Below are 17341 nucleotides of genomic sequence, written 5' to 3'. Positions count from 1 at the left end.
TTCCTGGATCCCACAATCTCTATTTCACAGTTCACTAACTGTTCTTCAAATAAACTTTTTCCTCTTTTATTTCATTGGTCAAAATATTTTGCTTACGTGGCAGAAGATACAAGTATAAAACTGTTACCTATAAGGACTAGCAATCAGAGTGTATACTCCGTAGTTGTTTTAATAAAAAGGAAAATGGCATTTACTCTGTCGTTTGGTGCCCTTAGAGTCTGGAAGAATAGATGGAGATCGATCAGATATACAGCATACTAAACACAATAGATTTTTTTTTTGGACACGTAGAAAATAGTTAGCTAATAATGTCTATCAGGTGAATTGGTACTTGCTATAGATTGCTTTGTTCACTCATGATTTAGGTTTATAATTTGGATTGTCTGCTACAGGCTTAGAGTACTCTTATATGATTATGTTTGTTCCCGAGAGAGGTTTTCTGACATGACTACATGAGCGTACATAAAAGAAACCTACTGATTTACAAAGTTAATCAAAGAAACTTTTACAAAAATTAGGATATGTTCTCCCCAACTTATTTTCAGTTCAAATCAGCTCTAGACAATACTTTTACTCACATATCATTGTACATTTCAGTTCAGTTCAATTCAATTTAGTTCAACTCAATTCAGTTGTTTTATACCGAAAAGAACAAGCCCTCAGTCAACATTCCAAAAAAATTCCACAACATGTAGAGTGTTCAAATGACAGTCTTGCTTTGCATCACTGTGGTACATATAGAACGAGCATATTTGGCCACATTTGGTTCAGGTAATTGCTGAAGCAGTACTATCAATTGGAATGTATCTGACATACGTATGCAATCACTGCAGGGTGAGTGGCACGCACACATCTTTGCCAAAGCACAAAGTGCATTATTGAGAGGGGAAGCATTAATGACATCCATTTTTGGAGAGTTCAAAGCTGTCGTAGAGCACTCATTGACCACCTTAAGTAACTCCTGCTTGATTAGATAAATACTTGTCAGAGAAGTCATGATCATGGAACAAGTAGCTAATGAAAAATCTAAAAATTTTCTGGCCCAAAAAAGTCAAATGTCAGCTACAATGCTGAGTTAAATCAAATGAAAACTGAGCCAAAAACCACATACTCCGTATTAAGCATTACATATAGTGTGGCTTATAAATAAAGCCTCATGTTTACGGAATATGTATGACATGTACGGTATTAAAAAAACCGGAATACTTATAGCCCAGAGAAGCCAAAAATTAGCTTCAACCTTCAAGCTGAGAGAGGTCAAATTCGAAGTAACAGTAACAAGCTACCTTGTTTTAGATGTCATAATAAGCAGTTACTAACCCAAAACTACACTGTATGATAATCTGTTGGACAAAAGACCAACTAAACAAGCATGACCATAACCAAAATGTATTGACAACTAACCTTAATGGCACCAGTACGTATGATATCATCGCAAAGCTTGTCGGAGTATCGAACAAGATTACTCAATGCACCTGCCGCATTTGATTTTGTGACATCATCCTCAGTGGAATGCAACAGTTTCGTTAATGGAGATATTGATCTTCGAAGTTCTTCATACAATGAATCATTATGGAAGGCAGCATTTCCTACCTGTGAAACAAGACACAAGAAACTTTGAAACTCCTGTACTTCAGTGCAACATTTGCACAATGGCTTCCCTCTAAGTGCAACTAAAAAAACCCCAAGTCTGAAATGCATATAAATAAAGTGGAAAATCTTACAGCAAAACAGGCAAATTTCCTGGTGCGCTTGTCTGAGTCGGTGCATCGGTCAATAAGGAGGCTGATGATACCATGCCCTGCCTATATATGAACACATTAGTACAAAATCAATCATAATACTTCTAATATAATAACTAAAGAAAATAATGAGATAATATTTATTCAATTCATAGAGGAAAAAGTTTAAAATATGTGTATTATTAGTATATATATATATATATATATATATATATATATATATATATATATTATATATATATATAAATAGATAGATAGATAGATAAACACACAAAATGATGATCACTTTGTAAAACCTACCAATGAATCATAAAAGTAAGAGCTATGCCGGCACATGTTGCCTACAACACTGCAAGCCCTCGCATGTAACGAAGAATCATCACAAGCAAGCAATTCCTTCAAGCGTATCAGTATATTTGCCCTATCAATGTACTCATAGAAATGCTGCAAAAAAATACAAGAGACAATAATTGGAGCAGGAATTCTAGTACTTCCTCAGTTTTTTATTACTTGCAACAAAGAGGAATATTTGTGAGAGATAAAAAATTCATTTGTTGCAAGTATTCGAAAACGGAGGAAGTACTATTTAATCTTAAGAGAGAGCAAAAACTTCAAACAAGATAAATCAGAATTCTTTCATGAGAGTAAAACAAAGAAAACCTGTTAGCTTAAAAGGTTCCATACATACACACACGCACGCACACACAATTGCAACGGCACAAAGCATTGGTATGTTCTCTTCTAATGTTGCACAGAGACGCTAGAAATCATGGACATTGATTTAGATGGGATAAGTGCACTAAGGGGAAAGGGTTCCTAGAAAGAGATTCAAGGCAAACTAGCAAAACTATATTCAGCACCCAGGTATTGGAAAGCAACATAATATGAAAGCTGAAGAGAGGGATGCTGAAAGTTGATCCAATTGAGATAGACTTAAAGATGTTTAATTTTCAAGCTTCAAATGGATTAAAATAAGTCACATGCCTTGCAATGGAAAAATTGCATAGAAACAAGGGTTCTTGAATTTACCTAGTTCTATTCCTTTAATTCAATTTCAGGGTTTGATATTAAGTGTTTTATTTATTTCTTAATTCCATGTTTGCAAATGATTAGGAGTTTAGTCGGTTATGTTAGGTTGTTAAGTTACTGTTGCTGAGTTGTTCATTCAATCAGGGGGTTTGTTAGAGTAAATAAGTTCCTTAGAAAGTTGTTAGGAGTTTGTTAGGATTAGTTACCTAAATATAGTTAATATCGGTTTGTATGACTGAATTGTTATCAGTTTGAGTTCAAAATTTTAAGGTGATCTAGGGACATGTCCACGCCCCTCTTTAGGTATGTTATCCTACTTAGATTAGGTTAGTTAGGTCTATAATATAAATTATAAGCAATCGTTATTTTTAGTTTTATTCAAGCAAAATATAATCAGCTTATATTCCTGGTTTGTCCAACTTCTTGCATTACCTCTGGTTTGTCCGTGGCCTTTCAACCAGTAATAAGCCCTTGCCTTGTTAAGAAATTTTGTCCCTTGGCTTCTTAAGATCCCTCCCAAGTGTGGTTAGTCCCTCTTAAGAGTTACTTTTCAGTTTTAAACAACAGCAACAGTTGATTTCAGCACATGAACACAAAGACCTCAAAACTAACCTGAATGAGTAGTGTTTGTGAGGTTTAAACTCTACCAAGAACTTATCTTTTGATCAAGATTCTTTTGTGTTTTGAATACTTACATTTAATAGGGAGTAAAGACACATCAAGGGAGAAGAAAATGGAAAGAAATTTACAGAATATTAGAGGGTCAAAAGTGACCTTTAAAAAATACACAAGCAAAAGAAATGACTTATAGTAAGGAAACTAACCACATCCTTGCGAGCAAGGTCAGACACTATCATGAGCATGTCTAGGATGACCTCTTTAGGGGATGAATCATCAAGCAACCTTCTCATTCTTGCAGCTTCTAGCATTCCCTTTCGCACAAGACATATTGCTATCGCTTTACAGCTGACCATTTTTGCAAGGAACGCGACTGGCTTTCTAATGTCCTCCAACCCCACAATGTCAGCACAATGCAAAACCTGGATAGGCACCTCTAACTGCAAAAATGGTGCATGTAAAATAAATAGTGTAAAAACTATGCATGAATAGTTTAGAAAGAAACAGTGGAAAACAAATTGCTTTGCGGACTTTTTCAATATGTTATGCTTCCTCTGTTCCAAGTTAAATGCAACAAATGAGTAGTTTTTCTTGTGAAAACCTGAATATGACTTTTTCAAAATAACTACCACCAAAGTTTTTAATTTGGAACAACTATCACAAAAGTTGCAAAAAGTGTTGGTATCACTACCACTTGTCCACATGTCTTCCTCTCATTGTCTTTGTATGGAACACGTGGACATGTAGTAGTGGAACCAACACATTTGCAACTTTTATGGTAGTTGTTTAAATAAAAACTATAATAGTATTTGTATGAAAAAAGTCCATTTTCGGTGGTAGTTATTCACAACTTTTCCTTTTCATTATTTTAATTCAAAATTTTTATTTGTTGCATTTAATTTGGAACGGGAGAAATATTAATTTTCTCTCCATTCTATAATCTACAGAATTTAGCATACACAAGCATTAGCCATCCAACAAAGTATCACTTCTCCCAAAGGAAAAAGGTAAAACAAATATGATTGCCAAAGAAGATAGGTCATCAGAGAAAATAATTACTCTAGTCAACACACGTGTTCATGCATTCTCGTCCATAGTGAATCATCATGAATTTATGATCCATGCCTCACGTAATATGAAATGTCAAATCTAAGTTCACACATAAAGTTGCAAAATACGCACAAGGATATGGTGAAAGATCATCTAACCTCTATAAGAATCTCCATATACTTTCCAAAGCTCTTTTTAACAGCTTTTGTAAAGTCCTCGTTTTCCCAATGTACATGTGCAGCAGGTGAGCTGACATTTAGAAGAAACCCACCGTTCATGGATGCAGTGAGAGGAGAACAAAGGACATTTTCAGCGACGACAAAAGGAAAAGCCAAAAAATCAATCACTGCATCAATGATTTCCCTTACTCCATTCCTTCGCCCACCAGGCCCACCCCAATTTCTAAGAATGTTCAGATGAGCACTAGATATTAAATGATTGATAGATTTGACATGTCCCTTCTCCAGCATCATCTGTTGGAAAGTTATGACACCACTTGAAAGGCAGTGACTTAGACATGAAACAGCCCACACAACTCCAACCGGAGATAGCCCAACCAGTTCCTGCAAGCAATCTGTTGCTCCGGAACGAACAGGATCTTTCCTTAGCAAACCAAAAAGAGATTGTGGAAGTCCAGTAGCACCAAACTTTTTAAGAGCCAACAGCTCTTCCGATCTCAATTTACATATGAGCAACCCAACACATCCATCCCTCAAACCATGCCCACATGAAAACATATAATTTGTAGCTGTGCAATTGTTCTCCAACCCATCTTTGAATTCCATTTTTAAAAAGTCGCAAAGAGCAGATATACAGGGGACAAAAGGCATTGCAATGTCAAATACAGCAGAAGCTCTGCTGTCAATCAATAATATAGATGCAAATGCTAACATGGCTGATGCAAGATGAGGTTGCAATGAGGTAATCGCCCCATCTTTAACCGAATAAAGGCAAGCAAGTGATAAAAGCCTTGATTTCTGTTTTTCCAAGGAAGATGTCAGAATAAGAACCGCTGACTTTCTACCGGTCGAATAGAAAGTTTGAGCAATTGTTGCAAGCAGCAGACACGAATGCATAGCAACCTCACAAGGATTAATGACCCCCATAGGTAAACCTGTATTCATATACGATCCACATAGCGATATCATAGAGAATATCTCAGAAACAAATGTATCATCACCTCCACCACTAATAACAGTAGCAACTGGCAAAGATCTTGGAATGCCGCAAAGCACACTGGGTATTATTCCACTCTGCATACAGCACCTGAGTAGTAGCTAAAAGAAAAAAGAAAAAATCTAAGCGATAATGTGATGCCACCTTGGCAAAAGGGCTTTTTAGACCAATAAAATTTGTGATGACTAAATTCTTTTAGATTTAAAATATTATAGCGCCACATTAATCTACAGCTAGTCACAATTCCTAGCCATCAAGCTCTTCATTCATACATAAGAATGAAAGGAAGCGGGGGCATAGCAAACCTGGATCGTAGCTATGAGTACTTTTTCAATACGCTGGCGAAGGCAGTAAAGCATAGCAACTTGAACTGGTTCGGAGTTCAAAAATGCTCTTGTTATAGTCACAACAACCTTTTCAGGATCTGTTTCAATATCTGGAAGCGTGTCACAACCCCTGATGTTAACTTGGCCCAACAAATGGCTGTGCAAAGTGGTGAGTGGGAATGTCCAAGATTTATTCTTGATGGATAGATTTTCTAAGGCATCTACCAAATACCAAAGTGCTATGCAACCTTCAGAAGCAGCACATAATAAGTTATCAGTACATAACTTGCTTGTTCCAATAGCTGCTAAGCTCTGACACAAGTGATCAACAAGGCTGCTTGTTTTGGCATGCACAAGAATTTTCAACGGGATATTTGATCCAGAGAGAGGAAATTTCTTAACAGCCAACACAGCTTGATTTAACATGGCTGCAACGAGAGAGTTAGACTCGTAAAGAATTCTGCCACTTGAATCCTCTGAGCCACGAATAATCTGTAATAAGATAAAATGGGAATACAGAATGCTGGCATGTGAAAAAAAAATACCAAAAGTATTACACGAGATTAAATAAGTAGCAAGTGGCATTTTTATAAAATGGCACATGTTTGTCACTCTTTCGAATGTTTTACTTCTTACGGAATACCAAAACAAAATGTAAGTGCCACAAACCTTACCAGCATATTATACAACAGTATCTTGGAAAATTGTTTTAGCACAAAAGGCATTACATCACATATATATACAAAGTATTACACTACTATCAATCTAATACATGCAAAGTTAAAAGGAAGTTGCTATAGTGTGTGCATGTTGTGTTAGTCTATGCCCAAAATATCTATTTAATAAATATCAGGCAAAACCCCCACATCTGCAGAAGCAAACATGCACAGGCAAGCCGCTACCCCCTTAGCATAACCATTTCCACCTCCCAGAAACTGTGGCTTCGCTCACTGCTATTGCTGCTCTTGCCCAGCTATGCCATTGCCAGTTGGGAATTTATGAAGCTGTAAATCAAATTTCTTTATGAAGATGTGGATTGACATGGTTTAAGACAATGCCGCGATTTATCTGAATTCTCTCACTCTCTATCCTCTTCTTTCATGAGTTGCTTCGTGATCTCCTTGGACCACCACATCAGAATGCTGAGCTATGGATGTGGCGTTGATTCTATAGCCAAATACGGGTCATGTCAAGCAGGCTTGAGGGCAAAGTTGTTTGTGCTTGAATTACATAAAATGGAACAATAATAAAACAAGAATAAGAGGGGAAAACTGAAGCCCCATAGAGAGAGTCTCCAGACCTAACATTATCTCTAATAAGAAATTCCAAAGATCCTAAATGTGGAACTATTGATAGAAATAGGGGGCGCACACGGAAGTTTGATGGACCCAAATAATACAATAAATTGCATTTTCATCGATTAAACTAATAAAATTTAGGAAAATTTGCCAAAAAAAAACTTTTAAAATCTTGAATTTGTGAAGAAACACCTTATAATTTTTTTTTTTGCGAGAGGAAACCTTAAACAATTTTTTTCTCGCGAGATGAAACCTCTTGGCACTAATCAAGGTTTGACTTCGATTTAATCACATTGACTTTGTTAATTATTATAAAAAATCAAATTAATTAACCTAACCTTATTAAAATTAGAATTAACACCCCTCGAATTATGCACCACCCCAAGCCACCACTGAAAACCCCCACTCAGCCCCCGCCTCCAGCCACGACCACCACTTCCTCGCCACTGGCCACTGAGCCAACACCTAAACTGCCCCCACACCCAAAACATCCCCACCAGACCACTGCTGCCCCCACCGAACCTACACCCAAACCACACCCACACCCAAACAACCCCCATCGAGTCCACACCCAAACCCCCACTTAGCCATCGCCCAACCAGCCCCACCTAGACCACTAACCACCCCCACCCAGACCACTCTCGCCCCGCCGAGCCCATACCCAAACCACCCCCACACAAAAACCACCCACACCCAAAATACTTTCACCTCGCTGAGTGGCCCGAGCCCATACCCAAATCACCCCCACCCAGCCATAGAAACCCCCAAAAACCCTTTTTATCACCGAAACCCAACCACTTACAATCAGCAACCGAAACCCTTAGCCACCGAAAGCCAACCATCGAAACCGTTTGACACCAAAACCGTCAGCGTCGAAACCCCACCCTTAGCCACCGAACTCCTTTGCTGTCGAAATTAAACCGAGCCACCAAAACCCTAAGTCCCTAACCCACAAAACCCGCCATTGAGGAGATCGGCGAACATGAGAGAGAAAGCAAGTGAACGATTGGTGGTGGTGGTGATTCGTGTGTGCCTGTGAGAGGAGAGAGGAAGGAGTTGCAATGGTGGTGGTGGCTTAGAATGCTTGGTGGCTAGTTAGGGATAATATCAAGGGAAAATTATTGATTAGGATAATAATAGCACTATTAGGCAGCAAAATTGGTAGTCAACGTGATTAAATCGAAGTCAACCCTTGATAAGTACAAAAAGGTTTCATTTCGCAAGAAAAAAAAGGTTTAAGGTTTGATCTCGCAAAAAAAAATTATAAGGTGTTTTTCGCAAATTCGAGATTTTAAAAGGTTTTTTTTGGCAAAATTTCCTAAAATTTGTAAAACCATTTTTCTGAGAACTCATGTCTCTCACTCTCTTGGTAGAACACTTTATTTCTACCCTCCTAATATTTTGTGGGATATCTCTAGATTACCTCACTTCACAATCCATGCACATATGACATAATTACAGACTTTACTTGCTCAATTCTTGATAATTCTATACTAAATTGATGATAGATAATCTTAAAACATGATATATATATATATATAGATAGATAGATAGATAGATAGATAGATAGATAGATTTTTCTGCATTATATATCTTTGGATTTTTTTAAAGAAACTCAAACATACTTCATGATATACATGAGATATGTTCCTAGATTTTACAATAAATATACAGATTTATCTAGATAAACAATTAACAAATATCTCAATTTTATTCCAAACTCATGATCGACCAATTAATAATAAACAATATTCTTAATAACATAATGAATGTAATTCATCATATTAGCATGAGATACCTATTTGATAAAACAAATTAAGTGACCCAAAACTGCGAAACCTAAAGAAAAAGAACAACCTGTGAATACAGCTCAACTACTGCAACCCACTTAGTGAAATATGAATTTCCAAAGTCGAGTCCACTGCCACTGATCAGTTTTCTAATAATCAACAAAGCCTGGAACGCAACAATATCAAACAATAGAGATCATATAATATTCAGGGTTCTAATTAGAAGAATTGACTGGTGTCTCATTCTGGTAAACATAATAATTCTCTAGCAAGAAAAGTAGAACATGAAAAAAGTAAATACAAAAAAAAGAGGGTGAAGCACATCTAGCACCCAGTTTGGTTTCTGCATAATAGCAGATATTTCAAAAGAAAACCAGAGAAAAAACAACACACCTTAGCTATCAAGTCATAAACTTCAGGACTTTTTTGACTAAGAATGGCGGATATAAGCTCCAAAAGCTCAAAAGTTATTTTATCCAGAAAACCATGCACAATAGCTTCAGCTGCCACTAAATTTGAAAGAATTCTCAGCGACTGATTTAGATTACGAAGTGCCTCCTTCCTGTGAAAGTTAAGAAAAAAGTTTAAGTTATTTATTGTAGCTTAACATGCAATTCAATTGGTTTCCAACAAAATTCTAAGCATACTGCTCAGTAGATCACGGTTATTAGTGACAAAGCTACCTACTATGACAGCTTCCAATATACACATGCACACCCACAATTATGATATCTCACAATCATGCAAACAAATTCATGCTCATATTGCAGATTGAAACTACTATACAAATCTATGCTGCTCGGACTCTTCCCTCCCCCCTGTCGTACCCGTGTCGACACGACCCGACACGAGACACGACCCGGGAAAGGATTTCGGACTCGCCAAGTCCCCATTAATGCTTGTCGTTTTGTTTTGGCAGATTTCGAACTCCATAGATGGAACACCAAGTTGGGTGAGGAAGATGAAAGAAATAACACGTTTTCTTCTCTCACAAACTTTACAGCTTTTTTTTCTTTTCAATTTGCATTGGTAATCTACAAGCCTTGTTTGTTGGCCTTGTACAGTACGAGTGATTATTAGGGTACTGCTTATTAAAGTATAGTTGTCACCTTTTTTAAAGATGGTTGTTGTACTTAATTATTAACATTGATAAGAGAAGAGATAAGACTGTACCTTTAATCTACGGAGTAATTTTTATCTTTCAATTTTTAATACTGTAATTAATATTTTTTTATTCAACATAATATAAAGAACTATAGAAGTATATATATATATCCGTGTCCCCGAGTCCATATCCAAAATTACGACCCTTTAAAAACGTATCCCCGAGTCTTTAAATTTTAGAAATTCAATGTCCGACACTTAGACCCGTACCCGTATTCGACACCCGTACCCGAGTCCGAGCAGCATAGATACAAATCAATTTCCAAAGAGAACATGAAAGAAAGATAATGACACGGCAATTTTATGCAACATTCCTATAGACTATGGTGTTGTTTGGTTGACACACAGATCCAAGGGAAGTTGTTTTTCCCAGGAAATATCTTTACATGCAATTATTTAGTTGACAATAATGTAGGAAATGCAAATTCCCATGGGAATTAACTTCCTACAAGATGGAGGAATTGACTTACCTAGTCCCCCCTAGGTAAGTTAAAATTCCCATGGGAATTAGAAATTCCAATGTCTAATCAAAACAAGTTCTAGCATTTCCTAGGAGATATATGTTCATGAGTATTAGTTATTCCTAGGAAGTAAAATTTCCTATATGCAACCAACCAAGGCCGAGACAAACAAACAAGCAGATTCTTATCCTTAGCCACTAAGTATCTACATCTATATAGGAATGATGAAAAGAATAGGTAAAAATTTAATTACTTGCAAGAATTCTGGGTGCCTTTCGAAATTATCTTGACTGGTTCCAAAACAAGCTCCAGGGCATGCATCTCTTGTCCTATAATTTTTGCCTCCTTGATTTTGCAAGAACCGTTTTCCAGCCTATCCAATGGCTGGCCACCTGAAATACATGAATTCTACAGGTCAATTTCGAACTTTCAATCTCATTGAATTCAAGTTCACTCAAGTAATGACAAAAATGAGATCCCAATTCATGCATCAACTGGTATGGCGATAAAACAATCTTTATTTCAGATTTCAGACAAATGAAATGTGCAACTCATAATGCATATAAAAGCCAAGTCACATGTGTTCGGCTGGTATCAGAAAGAAGGCCTGAAAACCTGTCATTTTTAAAGACCACAATCAACTCATAATGCATATAAAAGCCAACTCACATGTGTTCGGCTGGTATCAGAAAGAAGGCCTGAAAACCTGTAATTTTTGAGGACCACCAGCTAGTGACTTATGCCTATGCCCCCTATATCAAATCAAATCTACTCGCTGATAATACTAGTCTGTAGTCACATAAACTTAAACTGATGAATGGAGATACGTTAGAAACCATACTATCAATGTTAAGAGCATCAAGATGCACAGGCTTAATTGGAGTTTTTCCTTTCAGAGCAGCTTGACATTCCATTAAATTTTTTGTATCGGGAAGAGATTCCTGGGTATTGTCACAAAAATGAGTTTCTAAGATGAGTGGCATCAAAAAAAATAAAAAAAGAGCACTCCATATACAGCATTATAGCATACTATACCAACCTCCAAGTCCTCTCTGATAAAAGGGTGCTTAAGAAGAGCAGGCCACGAAAGTCTTTGTTCCGGGACCTCAATCCAAAAAAAAAAATTGAATGAAAATCAGTACTTATTGCCACAAAGCTATAAGAAAACGAAAAAAGTAGAAGCAAAGAATGTAACATAAACAACCTTATTCAGCAACCCCTCTAGGAAAGTTCTAAACTCAGAACTTATATTTTCTGGATACTTAACTGGATCCTGCAGAATGGACCAAATCAACTTATATAATATTGCAATACTTCACTTCAATAGTTCAATACCTCTGATACAGATATGAGTTGATCGATACCTTGACAATATGTCTAATAAGTGAGTAAACTGAGTTTGTATAGAATGGAGGTTGACCAACAAAAAGTTCGTACCTGTTGCATGCACACATTAGCTAACACATGATTAATTGACTTGGTGAAGTATTACTCATATTCAAGTTCTGCCACATTGTATGTTGGGTGATTTTGCAACTCTAATAATAGGTCAATCACATGTTATTGGGAACAAGAAAAAAACATCGACATTTAAATGAAACAGAGTGAGATAAAATGAAGATACATACAAAATGACTCCAAGAGACCACAAGTCAACTGTGTGGTTGTACGGTCGCTCACGAACAAGCTCAGGAGCCATGTATAACGGAGTGCCTAATAGATTTAAACATATTTATATATAAAAAAAGAAAAAAAAAATCAAATCAGCTGAGTAATACCTGAACATAGTTCATACAAGCTCTTATTTTTATTTAAAATTTTTCTATTACAAATAACCAAGGGTCTGTTGCAATTGCAACCTTTGAACAGCAGAGCACAAAAGCACACAATTAAAGAAAATGAAGCTCATAAGTGATACCAATCTTTTACTAGGGAAGCATACAACATAGAAGAAAACTAAATATAAATTTTCAAAATGAAATATTCTAGAAAAAAGGGGAAAAACAGATGAGTCTGACCTTTGACAGAATGAAGAACCACAGTTCTAGTTGACATGGCACGTGCAAAACCAAAATCACAAAGCTGAAGAGTATTTAAAATAAAATAGCATAACATAATTAATTCAAGCAAATAGAGTAATCTGCTATAAACTGATATTTTAGGGGGAGGGTAATTTAGGTTTTATCTTAATGAGTAGCTTGGGAAACAAGCTAGGCAGTTATGCTAAGAGAAGTACTCTATATATAGGGTTAATTAGAGAGAGAAAGGTATGTTGAAAATTGTTAGGAAAAATTGGGTGAGCTTTTAAAGTTCAATGGGCGAGAACAAGCCTCTCGAAAGCTTGTAACTATCATTTTATATTGCTGTAATTTCTTTTTCAATCAAACACTCATTTTCTTCCTTAATTTCTGCCATTAAAGTGTCCAAGCTATGTTAGTTCATAGCATAATCTTAGGCAATGAGTATAAATAAATAGTTGCAACAATCTGACCTTAAGTTTGGAGCCTGAGCAAATGAGGATATTTTGAGGCTTCATGTCCCTGTGAATAATTCGATTGGAATGCAAGTAATGCAATGCACACACCTGGAATTTTCTATGCAGCGAAAGATTAGAGACATTCAATCTAGGTGGAAGCCGATGATAATCAAATGCTTTGCCAGATTGCAATACAGCTTGCAAATTGTTGCATTGGCTAGATAATAAAATTGAGATGAAGGAAACAAAACAAATCCATTACCAACTGCTTTGCAATTGCTTGAACTTGTACTTCTGGCATAGAATTGTCATTCTCAAGAATCTCAAATAGTTCACCCTGTACACTTGCAAAGTGTGAGATCCTCAAAATTTTCAATAGCAAAACACTTGCAAACTGTACAATTTCAAACACTTATTTTAAACTTTCTAGTATACATTGGACTATGGACTACACATAGTGGCTAATTAAAATGTTTAAGAGACTATTAATTAAAGCACAATCAAATACAGCATCAGGGTCGTACGCATCAGTGTACCAAAAAATTTAGAATTGCTAATCTAACTATACGTGCTAGCACAGTTTATAGTAACAACTATTTAAGTGTCATTGTCTAAAGATTGTTTTAACAGAAGTATGAAGTTTTGGGGAGAATATTACCTGAGCAAATTCAGTGACTACACAAAACTCTTCTGCAGTCTCAAATGAATCGAGCATCTCAATTATATTTTCATGTTTCAGCTTTTTGAGGATCTGAGGTTTGCACAGAAACAATAGCATATTAAGAAAACAGCTATCTCTCGGATTGGATGAATCCAAGCATAACTTATACCAACACCAATCCACTGAAATAATAATGATTCAGATTAATCTATTTATAATTGCAAACAAAATGATATTACAATGAAAGTTCTATTTGAAAACTCCACTATAACGTGTAATTTCCTATGTTACTCAGGCACAGATTAAGTGTCTACTCGTATACGAGTGACGAAGTATCTGACTCGGCCATTTTTTTGGAAAAAAAAAAAAACAAGTTTTTAGTTAAAAATGAAGTATCCAAGTAGAGTGTCGTATCGGACACGACACAATACGACACTCAATTCTTAAGGTAAATGAGGGTGTCGAAGTAACATAGGTAATTTTCCCTGGAACATAGAACATGCCTTGAGAAGCATTGATGTATAGGTGAATTGTTCGAATTCAACAAAAGATTACCTCAATCTCCTGCCTAAGGCCATGAAGATCTTTCTCACTCTTCCCATTTTTCATAATGAACTTCATCGCCACAATCTGACATTCATGAACCAAAAATTCTAACATGAGAAACTATAATATTAACCTTGAAAGAAAACTTATAAGTGAAAGAGGCAGTTTACTTGGCCAGTGTATTTTCTCCTGCCTTTATAGACCCTTCCAAAAGAACCTTCACCAACAAGCTCAACCACATGGTAGTTCTCTACACCCATTGTCTGCAAGGCACTGATATGAATATATCAAAACTTATATAACAACAAAGTCTAATGTTGAAATTTAATCAATAATTCGAGTTACAACTATCTGCTATGTCAGCAAGAATTTGAGGAGAAGCATTTGAGCACAAAACAAGCTAAATCCATAATCCAATATACAACTGCAGTTCATTCAAAATTGCAATTTACCAACAGCTTGCATCAGTATTAATAAAATAATCTACTTATATAACTATCAAGAACTAGATCCAAGGCCGCGCCTGACAATTCCTAGGCCATATGTGGAACTAGCTATTGATCGAGGCCCTCCCAGTTTTGCTGTAAAGTGTTATATTTTTTTTTCTTTTTTTCTTCTTTTTGATAAGAAATATACGAGTATAATTGGGGAGGGCATTAAGTAAAGTGGATTTTAGAAGAAAATTACATTAAATGAGTATATATTATTGGGTTAATTAGAAAAAGTGAAAACAAAACCAAGTGAATATGGGGCCTATTATATGTACATCAATAAATATAAAATGAAAGTAGATAAATTGGAATGCAAATAAGTTATTTGGCTTTGACGTCAAAAGTTGAACTTCTATAGAAACACAAAGGTGATTGATGAGCCAATACATAATTGTTTTATATGGAATAGGTTATTTATTGTTCTGCATTGATGCACTAATACATGTTTTTCCTTAATTAACCCCAGATTAAATATAACAACTTTAGCATCTTTTGGGCCCTTTGAGGTATGGGCCTTAGACGGTCGCACCTCCGGCGTACAATAGAGTCCAATATCTTAAATAGTCCAAATTATAAATTACAAACAATAGAAACTGCATTAATAAAGGATAAATATACATGTACAATTTGTATGCACAATAAATCCTAGTAGAAATTCAAAGTTCAAACTCCGACAACAATTTTTTCACATACTAAAAAAACACAAATTTGAAAATCAATAAAAGTAGGACAACTGTACAAAAAAGTGGCAAGTTACTTGTTGAATGAATTTCGAAAATAAAATTGAGTTGAAAATATGCAACCATCCAACCAAATATGATATGCAAGTAGACTGACCAACAAGATATCTCTTCCATAGAGCAAATAACAGTTTAAAACACAAATCATATCTTCAATTTCACATGCAATGAAGTCCACAATTTCATAAATCAATTATCCATACTAAAAATCTAGAGGTGATCATGGGGCGGGGCGGGTTCGGGGCGGGCCGCGGCCAAAAAAAATTGCCCATTGGTTGGGCCACACCGATTTTTTGTGTCCAAAGCCCACTATTTCGGGCCTAAATTAGCGGGCTTTTGCGGGCCAAAACGGGTCGGGCAAAAAAATACGGGCAGGCCAACCCGGCCCAAAAACGGTCCAGGCCGGACCAAAATGATCACCTCTACTAAAATCATAACATAGCAGGTTAATCATATACTTGCTCCCAGGGCGGACCCAGGATTTATTTCATGGTATATCACCATCACCTGTAACAATTTTTTTTCCTTTTTTCCCGCAAGTGCTTTGTAATTCATTAGATTCAAAAGTCACAAATAAAACATATGATAACAAAGTGTTACATAAAAATACATATTACAAGTTTACAACCAAAATACCAAATACCATTCTCAACAAGTTTCACAGTTACAATATCATTACAATTGTTCACGCCGAGTTTTCATGTTTTGACATCCATCTATAATATCATCTATGCTAACTTCCAAAAACACATCTTTCTCTAAGATTAAACATAAATTAAAAATCATCATAAATTGATAATACTAGCCCCTAAATTCTGAAATAAACAAGTAGATTTCTGACTAACATTTCACATTCTTAATTCAACAAAACTAACCAACTATCACAGTATCACTACAAACATACTGTAATTCCAAACACTAATTCCACATACTAACTCCCATATTCTAAACACTAATTCCCAAATTAATCTCAAATACAGAAAAAAAAGATACAGAAGAAAAAAAAAATACTGTAATCCTAAACATACTTTAATCCCAAATTCAATAGCTATTCAGCTAATTCAACAACAATATATGAAACAACAATTGAAATTCAACAGCATATCACCCAAAAAAAAAAAAAATACAAGATTATTAGATTAACCTAACCCAATCACCCAAATTTAACAACAATTTTAATTAATCAATAATTGAAAGCTTGAAACCCTAGTTCCTAAATTCTAAAATTAAATAACAATTCAACACCAAAAATTAATGGTCAAGACATATAAGGTCAGAACTTACCTGATTGTGAAGCAGAATTCCTGCCGGCGCCGGAAAAAACCCGCTCAAATTCCTGCCTCGAAGATTCGAACTCAGAGTCGCCGCCCCTGTCTGGGTGCCTATCTGCCCCGCTGCGTTGCACACTTGCAGGCTTGCAGCAATTGAAGCAAAGAATGTACTACTCGTAACTCGTAAATCGTAATCAATAAGTAAAATTACCTCTATAAACCGAATTCTTCAAAATCACAAGTTTGTAGGACAGAGAGAAACTGCACCCAGAAAAGGAAATTTTAGTGAATGTTTTGAGAAGAGGGGGAACAGAGGAAAAGGGTTTGGTGTTTCAAATTGAAATCTGGAATCGCAAGGGCGCGACTCCTCTCCTAACGTTGTTACTTCTAGTCTTCTCGGACAGGTCGGGTTAGGGTCGGGTCATCTCGGGTTATTTTGGGTCGTGTCATTTCGGGTTACGGGTAGAAAATTGTAGGACCCTAACTCAAATTTTCGGGTTCG

General features: G+C 36.0%; 1 protein-coding gene across 9 annotated transcripts; it reads right to left on the bottom strand.

The window, feature by feature from the left end:
• Positions 1 to 459: 459 nt before the first annotated feature.
• On the bottom strand, positions 460 to 17208 carry LOC104905515 (serine/threonine-protein kinase TIO). 9 transcript variants are annotated; one of them, XM_048641369.2, is made up of 23 exons: positions 17051 to 17205; positions 16853 to 16962; positions 14508 to 14600; positions 14347 to 14421; positions 13789 to 13881; positions 13393 to 13467; positions 13146 to 13238; positions 12673 to 12736; positions 12283 to 12367; positions 12019 to 12091; positions 11859 to 11927; positions 11694 to 11759; positions 11496 to 11595; positions 10908 to 11046; positions 9423 to 9591; positions 9097 to 9195; positions 5921 to 6433; positions 4598 to 5716; positions 3596 to 3829; positions 2043 to 2186; positions 1725 to 1805; positions 1405 to 1593; positions 460 to 961 (listed from the first exon to the last, which is right to left on the bottom strand). In XM_048641369.2, exons 3-23 carry the CDS (start codon positions 14595 to 14597, stop codon positions 701 to 703), a joined length of 3831 nt encoding a protein of 1276 aa, XP_048497326.1. In that variant the 5' UTR covers positions 14598 to 14600; positions 16853 to 16962; positions 17051 to 17205; the 3' UTR covers positions 460 to 700. The 9 variants fall into 9 exon arrangements, with proteins under 9 accessions (XP_048497326.1, XP_048497324.1, XP_010692391.2 ...); XM_048641367.2 differs by having other exon boundaries at positions 14508 to 14610; positions 16853 to 17207; XM_010694089.4 differs by having other exon boundaries at positions 16853 to 17207.
• Between the last annotated feature and the right edge of the window lie 133 nt (positions 17209 to 17341).

Source organism: Beta vulgaris, chromosome 1, assembly GCF_026745355.1.
Source record: "Beta vulgaris subsp. vulgaris cultivar EL10 chromosome 1, EL10.2, whole genome shotgun sequence".
Taxonomy (NCBI): domain Eukaryota; kingdom Viridiplantae; phylum Streptophyta; class Magnoliopsida; order Caryophyllales; family Amaranthaceae; genus Beta; species Beta vulgaris.
This window is presented reverse-complemented; position numbering and strand designations above follow the sequence as displayed.